At 35.5% G+C, this 15,447-nt stretch overlaps 1 protein-coding gene across 1 annotated transcript in view; it reads right to left on the reverse strand.

Moving 5' to 3' along the window:
- WDHD1 (WD repeat and HMG-box DNA binding protein 1) overlaps positions 1-15,447 on the reverse strand; it is a 61,695-nt gene that overhangs the window by 21,802 nt on the left and 24,446 nt on the right. The window contains exons 11-15 of the mRNA XM_007445979.1: positions 11,118-11,305; positions 8,800-8,984; positions 5,777-6,018; positions 3,513-3,650; positions 1,724-1,880 (exon numbers count right to left, since the gene is read on the reverse strand). Of these exons, the coding sequence (XP_007446041.1) occupies positions 1,724-1,880; positions 3,513-3,650; positions 5,777-6,018; positions 8,800-8,984; positions 11,118-11,305 (910 nt within the window). The remainder of the gene's footprint in view (positions 1-1,723; positions 1,881-3,512; positions 3,651-5,776; positions 6,019-8,799; positions 8,985-11,117; positions 11,306-15,447) is intronic.

A 15,447-nucleotide genomic window follows, 5' to 3' on the forward strand; every position in this document is an offset into this window, starting at 1 on the left:
TTTTTTTTTTGCGGTACGCGGGCCTCTCGCTGCTGCGGCCCCTCCCGCTGCGGAGCACAGGCTCCGGACGCGCAGGCCCAGAGGCCATGGCTCACCGGCCCAGCCGCTCCACGGCACGTGGGATCCTCCCAGACCGGGGCACGAACCCGTCCCCCCTGCATCGGCAGGCGGACTCTCAACCACTGCGCCACCTGGGAAGCCCACATTTTTCTTTTTATGGTATGAATCAGATTATATCATTCCCCTGGATAAAACCCTTGAATGACTTCTTGTTATACTTCAAAGAAAATCCAAACTTCTCTATCATGGCCTATAATGCAGCCTATGTCTAACTTACTGATACCAACTTGGATTTATATTCCCTGCTACCCCTTGCTTCTTTGTACTCCAGCCATGTTTACATCCTTTTAATTCCTCAAACACACCAAGTTCTTTCTGACCTCACAGCCTTTGTACATGCTGTTTATTCTTCATGGATTGCTTTTCAATCCATTCTTCCATAACAGACCCCCTTGGCCTCCAGGTTTCATTCTAAATACTACCTCCATTAAGAGTCTTCTATGACTGGGACTCCCCTGGTAGCACAGTGGTTACGAATCCACCTGCCAATGCAGGGAACACTGGTTCAAGCCCTGGTCCAGGAAGATCTCACATGCTGCGGAGCAACTAAGCCCATGCACTATAACTACTGAGCCTGTGCTCTAGAGCCCGCAAGCCACAACTACTGAGCCATGTGCCACAACTACTGAGCCTGCAAACCTAGAGCCTGTGCACCACAACGAAGTGTAGCCCCCACTTACTACCACTAGAGAAAGCTCGTGTGCAGCAATGAAGACCCAGTGCAGCCAAAAATAAATAAATAAATACATAAACTTATTTAAAAAAAAACGAATCTTCTAGATTACTATCTAGAAAATGCTCTTCTGTTAGTCTTTATCATGGGTCTGCTCAGATTAATGGGTACTATTTATTCTAAGTAGTAATTAATATTTAGTTGTTTCTGTTATCTGTCTCCCCAATCAGACTATAAGCTCCATGAAAGCAGAGACTTCTTTGTTCACCAAGTATCTGTACAATGTCACTGACAGTCTTTTAGACCAAGAAGATATCTGGTGTCAAAAAAGAGGTAAATACTCAACACAATACTGAATAGAGACTATATGTACTGAGAATTCTACACTTGCAGTCAACTACTAAATTTTTACTAGCCCACTCCCCCATAACAATAATTAAGCTAAAAATCTCAAAAAGCAACTAAATTATATATTCAATTCTAAATCAAAGTTTAAAATAAAAGGCTATAATAAAAGATGAAATGTGATGTTTACCCCAAATTCCCCTCCTTATCTAGCTGAAATAATGCTAGTCACACTAATAAACTTGTTTTCTTTTTTTTTTTTTTTAGGCCATGCAGCTCGGCTTGCGGGATCTTAGTTCTCCGACCAGGGATTAAAACCATGCCCCCTGCAGTGGAAGCGCAGAGTCCTAACCACTGGACCTCCAGGGAATTCCCTTAGTTTCTATTTTGCTCAATAGGTTCCAAGTCAAGCAACTGGTTGAAAACTTCAAAGTGAATGTAAACAAATTCCTAATTTAGTGAATATGGAAAGCAAGTAAATGAGCTAAGGTTAAAGATTTTAAAAATACCTTTAAAGATAAGCATAATAAAGAATTTCAAAGTACTTTTTAAAAAGAGTCAACTAAGCATTTTCTAATAGCCCACCTCAGTTGCTGCGGATTTTCATGGATACCAACCACCCAGTAGTGATCAGATTTTCCTTTGCAGTGCTCTCTTGTGTTACATACAGGAGTCCATGTATGACCAAGTCCTCTGTTAAGCATTCGAACAATGCCTTCTGAATCCACATAAAATGGGGTACCTATATACCAACAGAAAAACAAATCACCTGGAAGCACAACTAAGTATTTGTTAAATAAATCCTTTTTCAAATACACACACCAATCAATCAACTTTCAATTCAAAAGCAAAACAAAAAACAAAAAAAGCCAACCAAACAAAAAAAACCTCCCCAAAACCCAAAAGGCAAATAATCCAAGATTATTTCCCATAAACTTTCACTAACCACATAGAGTAAGACTAACTGAATCAAAGGAAAAAAAAATTGCATGTGATGTGACTAAAATTTATCCAAAAAAAGAGGAAAAAAACCCCTGATCAATTCAGAGAAAACTATGCCACCTGCTGGAATACAGCAGTTTTTCAAAGCCAATTTCAGTAAAGAAGTTAAAATTGAATGTGAAGTTTCCTTGGTCAAGAGAGACTTGGAAAAATGAGGAGAACCTAATGCAAGGTGATGATGTAGAGAAATCTATCTTTAGTACTCTTCTTCCTCTCCCCTCTCTTGGCCTTGTCACTGTTCTGTTCCCCAACAGTTCCCCACTGTTCTGCTCCTAGACTTACCTAGGAAACAAGTAAGCATCCCTGTTTCCCACCTACTCTGCTCCCATTTCAGGAAGTACCTGGCAAATTCCCTAATTATCCTTTTCTTATCTGTGACTTCACACCCCTCTTACTCTGCAAACAGCAGTTTCCTCAGGGTCTACATCTGATTGGTAACTAACTGGGAGAAAAAAATAAAGCTATATGAATGGAAGTTATTAATGGTCACATTATTAAAGCATAAGTGACTAATTAATATCCCAACAGAAAACATATCCAGAAATGGTTGGGTTTTTTTAAAGACAAACTGGAGTTTCCAATGATGTAATTAAAGGGCATGAATCTCCAATAATAGAAATATTTAAGCCAGAAGACAGGGTTAACAAGTGCCTTAAAATAAGGTACTCCTCAGTGTCCTTCAAATCATCTGTCATAACCCACTGTTAAGTGAGTCTACAACAGCACACTGTTTAACAGAAATATCATGTGGGCCACAAATGTAATTTTTAATTTCCTCCTGCCACATGACAAAAGGGGAAAAAAAAGTGAAGTTAATTTTAATAATATACTTTATTAAATCCAATATATCCAAAATATTATCATTTTAACATGTAATCAATATAAAAGAATTATTGAAATTTTTTACTTTTATTTCATACTAAGCCTTCAAAATTTGGAGAGTATTTTATACTTATAGCACATCTCAACTCAAATTAGCCACTTTTCAAGTGCTCTATATATAGCCACATGTGGTTAGTGGTTACTATAGTGGAAATCAGTAGAAAATTCCTGATTTTCACGTAGAATCTGCTAAAAAAGCCAAAACTTGAACACTGATTTGTATCTCCTTTTTGCTAGCTAATAAACTTCCAGAAAAATTTATTTCCCTCTTTGTAAGTTTTCTAATCAGAATTCTGATGAAGAGATCTTGTACATAAAACAGTGGCTACCTCGCCTGGAAATTCCAGTTTCCAGTTCTGCCAATATATTAAAATAAATAAATTTAAACATAAAATATAGACAATTTATCTTTAAGCAAATTAATTAGGAATAAATGATGAAGCAATTTTCTTCTTGAGAAATAACTTTAATATAAATGAATTTATCTTGCCTTCAGCTGAAAAGCCAAGCCATACAAGGTAGGATTTCCTTGTAAGAGGAAGAGGATCACCATGTAAAATTTGTTTTTTCTTTTTCCCCAGCTCCAGCAGTTGAACTCCAAGGCACTGATCCCCATCAAATCCTGTACCTAGTGAGAAAATGTAAATATAAATCAGGTATCAAAGGTTATTAAGCTATGATGTAGTTTAAATTATTTTCTCTGAATTGAATTTTATTTTGTGATAAATTCCTAAATTAGCAGTACTTTTTATAGATAATCCACTTACCTGAGGCACCATTCAGGGATCAGAAGCAGAATAGTATGTTACATGGACTATTTATATAAAGTGTTTATAAGTGGTAATTCATTCACTCAAGAAGTATTTAAAGAGAGCTTACTTTGTACCAGGTACTGAGGCTGCAATGGTAAACAAGACAAAGTCAGCATTCTCATGAAACTCATATTCAGGTAGGAGAGGAAAAACTAATTTAAAAAGAAAGAAAATACTAAGTGTCATGATCAAAGATTAAAATACTAATGTGATACAGTGTCAGACTGAGTGGCTACTTTAGATTGGACAGACAAAAGTGGCCTTTTGAGAAAGTGAAATTTAAACTGAGATATGATTTGCAGGTTGGAGTCAGCCATCCAAACGATAGGGGGAGGGGCACTACAGTAGACAGGGAAAAGCTAATGAAAAGGGCCTAAGTTGGGAATAAGCTTGAAGCTTTGAAGAACACAAAGAAGCCAGTAGGGCCAGAACCAGTAACGAGAAAAATAGTGGTAAGAGATGAGGTTGAAGAGGCAGGCAAAGATCAGATCATGTAGGACCTTGCCACCTGGGATAACAAGTTTGATTTTTATTCTAAAGCAATAGGAAGACATCAGAGGATTCTGAGCAGAAGAGGGAAGTGATTGGATTTATGTTTTTAAAAAATCACCTAGGCTGCTATGTGGAGAATGGATTGTGGCAGGCAAGAACTGAAGCTGAAAAGCTAGTTAGGAGGTTATTCCAACAGTCCAAGAGATGATGTCTGGGTTCCACTGGGGTTTTAGTGGAGATAAAAAGAGACAGATGTGCAATGCGTTGTGTGAACTGACATGATAATGACTTTGCTGACAAAGTCAGCAATGTGGGGATGTGAGGGAAAGAAAGGATAACTCTTAACATTTCTGGCTTGAGTAGCTAGATTGATGGTATGCCGTTTACTGAAATGGAAAAACTAAGAAGCAAGTTTGGAGGGGAAAAAGAAAGCCCAGAGGCTTTATTGTGACCAAGTTAAGTATGAGATAAATATCAAAATTCTACATAGAGATTTCAAGTCAGCAATTGGATATTAAGCCTGGAGACACAAGGAGGGGGTAGGGCTGGTGATATTAATTTAGAAGTCATGAACATATAGATGTATTAAAGCCATGGGTGTTAATGAGATATCCCAAAGTAGTTTCTCAAACTGCATTTTTTTGACCTGTGAGTCATGAAATCAATCCAGAGTTACAACCAGAATTTAAAGAAAAATGAAATCAAAGAGTAAATATTGTCCATGAGACTTTCATTCTAGTTATATCTGCAGGTATGTATAGAATAGCAACATAGAATATATTTCTCACTAGGGCTAAGCAGTTCAAAGACTAATAGCTCCTGACCTAGTGAAAGGAAGAGAAGGGGGCTGTGACTGCGCCCTGGAGTACTCCAGCTAAGAGCGGGGCATAGGAATAGGAGCCAGCAAAGGAGCTGAAAGAGTTATCAGCTCCTAAGGAAAAAAAAATGGGCGAGTGACATCACAGAAGCCAAGAGAAGAAAAGTATTTCTGGTGGAATTATTTAAATAAGCATAAAAAGATCATCAGTAACCTTAATAAAACCAGCCTTAGCACAGCGATGGGGACTGAGGACAGAATATGAAGTGAGGAAAAGGAGGCAACAACTTTTTAAGTTACATTCAAAGTTGCTTTGGTCCTTCACACGAGGAGTTAGTTTATTTTTTTGAGGCATTTAAACTCTGATAATTCTTATACGATATAGACATGGAAGCAATTAACCAAACTCTACCTTAGAATTCTTTCTATAGTACAGTTTTTCTATAAATAAAATGTTTTCATTTTCATTGCTATTAGTGAATACAACAAAATTCTGTACAAAGATTATACTGATTCAAATACTAAAATAAATGCAAAAGGAGATACAATCCAAAACAGAGAGAAAAAAAGCTTAAGTAATTTCCATTTTACTTCAGGTCATGGTAAAACCATAAAATAGTAGAAAAAATCTACCTCTGTGATAAACAATGACAAGCTGTTCTCCATGTCCTGCCACTGACACAACAGGCCCAGGGAGACTGAAGACCTCTTTCTGAACACCTCCAATGGTAAACAAGCGAAGGAGCAAGGCACTAGTGGCAGCAGCAGCCCATCCCTGACCAAGACATATGGCTTCAATATTTTCATTCTGAGGCATGTCTACTATCCACTCTTTGCTTGAATCCCATGAACTAAAGTGCAGGCAGTGAAGCTTGCTAAAAATTAAAAGACAGAAACAATCAAACTTTCATATTTGATATTTTATACATATATACAACTAATCATTATACCCAGTAACAATCAAATAGTTTATTTTTCTATTACACACAAATAATACAAAAATGGCTTTAAAAAAGTAATTATGAAATATCCTTAAAATGAACTATGTTAAAACCATTAATAGTCATGTTACTGAAGAATATTTAAAGATACAGGAAAATGCTCACAATATAATGTTAAATTTAAAAAAGCAGGATAAAATCAGCAGAGTGTGATCCTAGGCTGCAAATACACATAAAAATCACAACCAAATTTTTAAAAAGGAAGGAAGCATCAAAATGTTAGGCAAGAGTCCTCTCATTGCAAAAAAGAAAATTCAATATGGGAGAACAAAGAGAAAAATAAAAAAAAATCATAATCCCACCAGCAAGATTACCAACCACTGCTAACAATCTGATTTGTGTTTCCAGTCTTTTTTCTTTGCATATTTACATACATGCAAGTTATTCTGAAACTTAAGCTTCAAAACGTAGATACCACAGTATTTAGAATCAGAGGCAGTACTGACTTCCTAAACAGTAATTTTAAATTCAAATTTAAAATAAAGGGAGATGAGGGACTTCCTTGGTGGTCCAGTGGGTAAGACTCCGCGCTCCCAATGCAGGGGCTCGGGTTCCATTCCTGGTTGGGTAATTAGATCCGGCATGCATGCCACAACTAAGAAGTCCGAGTGCTGAAACTAAAAGATACCACATGCCGAAATGAAGACCCAGTGCAGCCAAAATAAATAAATAAATAAAAATAAAATAAAGGGGGATGGGAATTCCCTAGCGGTCCAGTGGTTAAGATTCCACGTTTTCACTACCGAGGATGCGGGTCAATCCCTGGTCAGGGAACTAAGATCCCCCAAACCACGCAGCTCAGCCGGGGGCGGGGGGAGGGAGAAAAAAAAGGGTGGGGGGGTGGACCTAGACATTATCATGTTAATTGAAGTAAATCAGAAAGAGAAAGACAAATATCATATGAACACAAATGAACATATCCAAGAAACAGACTCACAGACATAGAGAACGGACTTGTGGTTGCCAAGCCGGGGGGAAAGCGGGGTGGGACGAATAGAGAGATTGGGATTGACACATATACACTACTATGTATAAAATAGATAATGGGTCCTACTGTATAGCAGAGGGACCTATATTCAATATCCAGTGATAAACCATAATGGAAAAGAATATGAAAAAGAATATATATAACTGAATCACTTAGCTGTACAGCAGTAATTAACACAATATTGTAAATCAACTATACGTCAATAAAATATTTAAAAAATAAAATAAAATAAATAAAAGGATAACATTGTATATGACCCTGAAGTAATATATCTAGGAAAACAAAGAGAAGATCAATGATCAATCAGGAAATCATAACAATCTTAACAATCCGAAATCAAAATTGCACATGGAGCCAAGGGGGAAGGGGGATGTGAGAGGATGGATTGGGAGTCTGGGGTTAGTAGATGCAAACTATTATACACAGAATTGGATAAACACTGAGGTCCAACTATATAGCACAGGAAACTATATTCAATATCCTGTGATAAACCATAATGGAAAAGAATATAAAAAAGAATGTATACATATGTATAGCTAAATCACTTTGCTATACAGCAGAAACTAACATAACATTGTAAAACAACTATACTTCAATTTAAAAAAATTGCCATGGAAATAAATGTTCTAATTATGTAAGATATTCTGAGTTAGAGACACTGAGTCAACAGTGATTATTTTAGTAAATTGATTTAATTCAATAATAAAGTATTGAGTTGATTTTACAATGTGTAAATTAGGAAACCAATTAAAATATTAAAATGACCCAATTTGGTGTTTCTCAGGCTTTAATGCATACTCTATCACCTGAGGATCTTGTTAAAATGCAGATTCTGACTCAGAAGGTCTGGGTTTGGGTCTGTGATTCTGTGTTTTCAACAAGCTCCCACGTGACCCATGCCCCTAGTTTGTGGACCATAATTTGAGCAGCGAGGAACTAATGTATCCAGTCAGAAGGATTTTAATTTCAAATCACCTGGGACTTAGTAAAATCTATGATCAAGTGTATAAGCACTATGATCAGCTGAAAAAATTAACAGGGCAAACTGGCTGAGATAACAAAGCTGAATAAAATATTTTTTCTTCTTTAAAAAAAATACAGATTCTGCATCCACTGCTTTTCCATCATAATTTTTTTGTCTCTATATCTACCTACCTACCTAGCAACCAACCAATATATCTAAGTTAAAGTTTTTTAAGTTAAAAAGTCAAAATGACAAATAGTACTAATAACATTTTTAGTGTGTTTTTCCTTTTTTTTTTTTTAAAGAGAAGTTTCAAATCTAATCTATAGTGACAAAACCCACATCAGTAGTTGTCCAAGGCTGGGATTAGATTAACTGTTAATTGTTAACAGTAGTTATACCTGAGAGTAGAATTCTGGGGGGAATTTTCATTTTCTAAAAATTCTGTACTACTTAAGCTTGCTTGTTTACAATTAATCTGTTTATTACTCTTATGTAAGAAGGGGACAAATAAGCAAAAACAGACATATGGTCTGAGGTATTACGGGTGTGCTGCTATTTGTACTAAACTCTTCCTTCTGAAATTCCATACTATAAAAGACATAATTTTGTTTTTCGTCTTACAAACTTTTTGTACTGAATTTCAACATTTTAGTACAACAGTTCAACAGTAATAAATTCTTCCTAATAATCTTAAATTTACCTTGCTAGTTCATCAGTGCTTTCACATGCCAACAAAACAGCTTCATGGGAAAGATCTGCTACTGTATAATTCAAAGTGTTTGCTAAGTGTGTTGCATGGTGTATGGAGGTATCATGGAACTCCACATCTATGGCATTGTCTTGCTCATCATTATAGCAGCGAATAATTCCAATAGAGTTCCACACCTACAAACATGTAAGGTTTAAATACAAGTCTGAGAAAGAGTAAAGTTCTTAGAATCAACAGACTAAAATAGTACAAATTAACAAATAATGTAGTCTGTATCAGGGATTAAGTTATGGGAGCAACCACAGCTTACTTACCTCTAAATAGTTTCAGGTAACAGTAGTTAACATCGGAGCAACAATTACTAATTATTCTCTTCCTCATGAGAAGAAGGTACATATATACTTATTTATTAGCAAATGGAATATTTTACCTAATATTTAAAAAAATTATATTACTGTCATAAAAAAATGCTTTACAATTCACCTTTGGATAACTGAACCATTAAATTCATCAAACAAAACATTTCAAAAATGTATTTACTTACAAATATGACTGCATATTTCATTTGGTCCAAAAGAAATATTCTAGCCACATTCTAACATGGTTTATAGTTACGGCATAAATATATACATTTTAAGGCAGCATAGGACTTCCCTCGTGGCTCAGTGGTTAAGAATCCGCCTGCCAGGGATTCCCTGGTGGCACAGTGGTTGGGAGTCCGCCTGCCGATGCAGGGGATGCGGGTTCCCGGTCCGGGAAGATCCCACATGCCGCGGAGCGGCTGGGCCCGTGAGCCATGGCCGCTGAGGCTGCGCGTCTGGAGTCTGTGCTCCGCAACGAGAGAGGCCGCAACAGTGAGAGGCCCGCATACCGCAAAAAAAAAAAAAAAAAAGAATCCGCCTGCCAATGCAGGGGACACGGGTTCAAGCCCTGGTCTGGGAAGATCCCACGTGCCATGGAGCAACTAAGCCCGTGTGCCACAACTACTGAGCCTGCATTCTAGAGCCCGCAAGCCACAACTACTGAGCCCACGTGCCACAACTACTGAAGCCCATGAGCCCTAAAGCCTGTGCACTGCAACTACTGAGCCCACGCATGGCAACTACTGAAGCCCACATGCTCCAGGGCTCATGTGCTGCAACTACTGAGCCCGCATGCCTAAAGCCTGTGCTCTGCAACAAGAGAAGCCACCGCAGTGAGAAGCCCATGCATTGCAACAAAAGAGTAGCCCCCGCTCGCTGCATCTAGAGAAAGCCTGCTCGCAGCAGCGAAGACCCAACACAGACAAAACTAAATAAAAATAATTAAACACACACACACACACACACACACACACACAAACAGGAATTTTTTAAAAAAAGGCAGCATAAATTGATACCATTTGGAAAACTTGTCTTCCACTCATGTACACTACAGGCTCACACTACGCAGGGTAGGCCCTAGTGCTTCCTTTCCCCTACTACAAATACAGCTATAAAGTATTTCACAATATTAGAAAAATTAATATCTATTACTTGATGATGATTACTGACAGCAATAAAAAGGTTGTTTTTTTTTAAAAATAAAACATCACCTTTAATATTTACCTACAAATTTATGCCAGGACCATACAATTTAAGAAGGACAACTGTCAAAGTCCTCAGTGGAAAACCTCAAATAATCAACAAATAAAAATATTAAACTTTTTTATGTCTCAAGACAAAAAGTTAATATAGTCATTCATCCATAAATATATATTGAATGCCTATTGTGCCATTGTTCTAAGTGCTATCAGTAAACAAAACAAAAAAATCTCTGTGCTTCTGGAGAATATATTCCATTGGCATGGGGAAAAGGGGCAGATAGCTTTTTTTTTTCATAGCACTTATTATTACCTTCTAATAGTATACCATACCAGTGGTTGCTTTCTAAAAAACACCTTCTAACTAGTGTGCTGGAATCAGTACAATCTCCTATATAAAAACTAATATGAGAAGTAAAGTTTGGAAGTATAGCCAAGAGGTACTACAAGATATACAGTCACATTTATTATGTTCATTATATGTCATTTTGCAAAGCAGAATTTTATTTAACACAACATTCAATAATAAGGTTGAAATAAAATTAAAACTGAGTTAACCATAAAATAAATCAAGCACAAAATTATAATCAACCAAAGTGTTCCAGGCCAGTTAACCAAGGTTTTTAACAAATATTTTTACCAAACAAAATTAACTACAGTGAGATAAAATACTTTTAAGTATTTTTAAGTAAAATACTTTTAAGTGAGATAAAACTATTTTAAAGTTACATGTAGATGAAAGGCTTACCATGAATCTGTGAGTGAGATGCAAGGGTGTAGAACCTGACTGGAATGGCTTTTGCCGGGGCGTTGGCATAGGACCATCATAAAATGGCCTTTGGGATGTCACAACTGGTAGATTGTGAATGCTGCCTGCCTGATCATCCTCCTCCTCTTCTTTGAGAAAACTAGAACCAGTTTTTATCATTGTAACATCTAGAAAACAAAGGATTATAATTAGAGAATCATAATTACCTATTACCTTGAAAAAGAAAAGCATTACGAAATCTAATAACCTTGTCCATTCACATTTAGTAATACTAACATTTTAATACTATTTGCCTCTTTCACTGTGTTAACATCTGCAGTGATCATTCAAAAGCAATGGAGGGTAAAACTGCCGGTACCTTAGCATGAATCAAAGCAGTGGCATTAATCTGTATTAGTAGTCAGTGTATTGTTAACCAATTGCAGTAAAAATAGTAAAAATATTAATTTTATTAAATCTTGATCTTTGCATAGATTTTTAAAAAATGTTGTCTGTGTTAAAATGGGAAGTGTGCATAAAGAATTGTGATGGGGGATTTCCCTGGTGATCCAGTGGTTAAGACTCCGTCCTTCCAATGCAGGGGTTGTAGGTTTGATCCCTGGTCAGGGAACTAGATCCCACATGCTGTGCAGCACAGTCAAAAAATTTAAAAAAAAAAACATGCTGTGTAGTGTGGCCAAAAAAAAAAAAAAAAAAAAAAAAGAACTGTGATGGTTGTCTCAAAAGAAAAAGCAATTCTGCAATGGAGTTGTAAGCTGAACTAGCTAATTTTTTCATGTGACACCATTTTTATTGGAAATACCAGATAAACTATGGTTTATCAAGTATGTGGCAAACATTTTCTTAAAAATGAAGTAAGCTGGTCATTTAAGAACAATAACTGACAGAATTTGTGGTCAATGATAAAATTGGAGCTTTCAAGCGAAAATCAGAATAGTGAAAAACGTGTATCTGCCACCATGAGCTTGACTGCTTTGTAATATTTAAAAACTTCTGATGAGATTGGCGATGATACTAACAAATATTATTCTGGATAACGTGTCAATATTAGGAAGGTCTGCAAAGCTCAGGAAACAGTATTTTCCAAATTAACAATGCATATGTGAAAAAATCAAACATGGCAAAAGATCCATTCAAGTTAGACCAATGGATTTTAATGTAATAATAGAGTTGAAAAGTTCACCAAAAGGTTTTCAGATTCCACATTGCAAATAATCTTTAAGAAATTATCATTTGTTGCGTTTTGGTGCAACATCGAAGAAGAATATCCGCAATTCTTTCAATAGGCTATTAAAATACTTCTCCTTTTTCAAACTACATATTGTGTGAGGCTAAATTTTTTTCACATACTTCAAACAAAAACAAATATATGGCAGTAGACTGAATCCTGAAGCACATGAAAGAATCCAGCTGTCTTCTATGCTAAGATCTGCAAAATGGTAAAATAATATCATTTTTCTAGAGTTGTTTTATTTTCATAAAAAAATGTTATTTTCATTTACATATAATGAGTTTATTAATATTACTTTAAAATGAATATTTTAAAAATTTCTCAGTTTTAATTTCTAACACAGTAAATAACAATAAATATAACTCCACAAACAATTTTCTTTGGGGTCCTCAAAAAATTTTAGGAATGTAATGAGCTCCTGAAACCAAACATTTGAGGAGCGCTATCCTATAAACCCTATATGCTATAAATGCAGCATAACTTACCACTGTACACTGGCATTTCACTTGGTAATGTTCAAATGTGTTAATTTTAGCATATAAGTTGTAACAGTCACTTTATTTAAAGGTTTTTCATTACAATCCCAATATCTTTAACAGATACCAAACTATTCAGGTTACCTATTTTTTTTTGTTTAAAAATTTTTAACATTTATTTATTTATTTAATTGGCTGCACCGGGTCTTAGTTGCCACGTGTTGGATCTTCAGTTGCAGCACGCAGGATCTTTTAGTTGCGGCCAGGTTACCTATTTCTTGAGTTAGCTTGGTAGTCTGTGTCTTTCAAAGAATTTACCTATTTTATCTAAGTTGTTGAATTTATGGACAGAAAGTTGTTCATAATATTCACCTATTAAACTTTTGTTATTAATAGCAGTGCTATCTTACAGAAATATAATGTGAGTTACATATGTAATTTAAAATTTTCTAGTAGCCATAAATAGTAAAAAGAAACAGGTGTAATTAATTGTAATAATATACTGCATTTAAAATATAATTTCAACATGTACTCAATGTAAAAAATGACCAAGATATTTTACATTCTCTTTTTTGTACTGTCTTCAAAATCTGGTTGCATTTTATACTTAAAACACACCTCAATTTGAACTAGCCACATTTTAAGTGCTCAAAAGCCATAAGTGGCTAGTGGCTATCATATTCGATAGTGAAGGTCTATGGAATACACGGTGATGATACCCCTTTCATTTCTTATATTAGTCATTTGTGTCTTTCTTTCTTGATCAATCAGGATAGAGATTTATCAGTTTTATTGATCTTTTCAAAGAATAAGCTTTCGTTTTTACTGACTTTTCTATAGCTTTTGGTCGTCAATTTCATTGAATTCTGTTCTTTATCATTTCCTTCCTTTTACTCGCTTGGGGTTTAATTTCCTCTTCTTTTTCTAGTTTGCTAAAGCAGAAGCTTAGATCATTGTTTTGAAACCTTTTTCAACATACGTATTTAATGCTATAGCTACATTCTACCAATCCAGTACTGACTTTAAATAATAGTTTTAATAAAAAATTGAAAATATTGATCAGTAAGATGGATCATCACATTCACAAAGTCAATTCATACCAACTGAGTTTTCATCATCTTCTAGGATATGACTTCGCTGTCTAGGACGACCTGAAGCCAGCATGAGGTCATCATCATCTTCCTCATCATTTATAATCCCTTTCGAAAAAGAGCGGGTTTCGACTGCATTGTCATTTAGAAAATCACCAGCACTACTTGTATCTTCTCCATCAAAAAGATCATTATAAACCTTTTCTACTCTGCTAGATACCTTGAACAAATTAATACAAATTCGAAAGTATTAGTGAACTACTTAGTTAAACACAATTACTCAAAAGGCAATCTTTTAATATGCACCTATAAACTCTACCAAGTAAGCAAGTGCCTTGGTAAAAATAATTAGCAAATATGTTTATGAGGATTGTATTATATTTATATAAGACCGAGTCCTTACTTTAAATGCCTATAGTCTACGGATAAGGTGGAAGTATAAGACAGACATGTAAAGAAATACATGTGTATACCCAAATATAAAGTAAGATTTTATTCCTCACAATCATTCTCCAGAAAAGAAGTCACCTATGAGTCCTTACAAAGTCTCTCATTATAAGATATTCTCTCATTTACTTTTATTTTGAACAAGATACTGCTTAGGTAAGATGTTTACTTTAAATGATCTCAGTTAAAGCTCGTCTTTGGGGTATTTTTTGATGCTTATAGAAGTAAACAAATAGAACCAAAAGAAAAGCATAAGTGGCAAATAAATCCAACATTAATCATTGATTCCTAGGAATATGAACATATCATTGCAAGTACTGGATGTCACTGTAAACAATTTTTGAGATCACTATAAAAAGTGAATAGTAAGCAGATACATTGTAAGGATCACAATTATTCCTACAGAATGAATAAAAACTGTACAATGTTAAGTCAATGGAAACTTATAGTTGGGTATAAAAGTCTAATGAGAACACCATTAATGGATTCAAAAGGGACTATATCACAAATCTTTTAGATGGAAGTGCATATAACTGTGTTCTGGAAAGTTGACATTTAAAGAAATGAGAGAACAGAAAAAATACTTCTAAATTCATATGTTTAAACAAATGATTTGAATAATTAAATTAATAACTATTGATAAATGCTATAAGAAGATATTTAACTATTTTATCCATAGTCCTAAAAGTTTATGCACTCAAGTTGGTCAAAAACTTTTTTCGGGAGGGGGCTTCCCTGGTGGCGCAGTGGTTGAGAGTCCGCCTGCCGATGCAGGGGACCCGGGTTTGTGCCCCGGTATGGGAAGATCCCACATGCCATGGAGCAGCTGGGCCCGTAAGCCATGGCCGCTGAGTCTGCACGAACTTTTTTCGGACTTTCTTATCAAAAATGAGGGTTTTAACTTACGGTGAGAGGTGTCGTAACAGAAACATGTACTATGAGGAGTAAAAGCAAAAAGGAGAGAGTGGGCAAATCTGGATAGAAGGGTTAAGGTTTTATAAGAGGTGTCCTTTAAACTAAAATTTTTTTAATTTTTTTTTTTTTTTTTTTTTTTTTTGGGGTAC

This window comes from Lipotes vexillifer, unplaced genomic scaffold, assembly GCF_000442215.2.
Source record: "Lipotes vexillifer unplaced genomic scaffold, Lipotes_vexillifer_v1.1 scaffold43, whole genome shotgun sequence".
Lineage (NCBI taxonomy): Eukaryota > Metazoa > Chordata > Mammalia > Artiodactyla > Lipotidae > Lipotes > Lipotes vexillifer.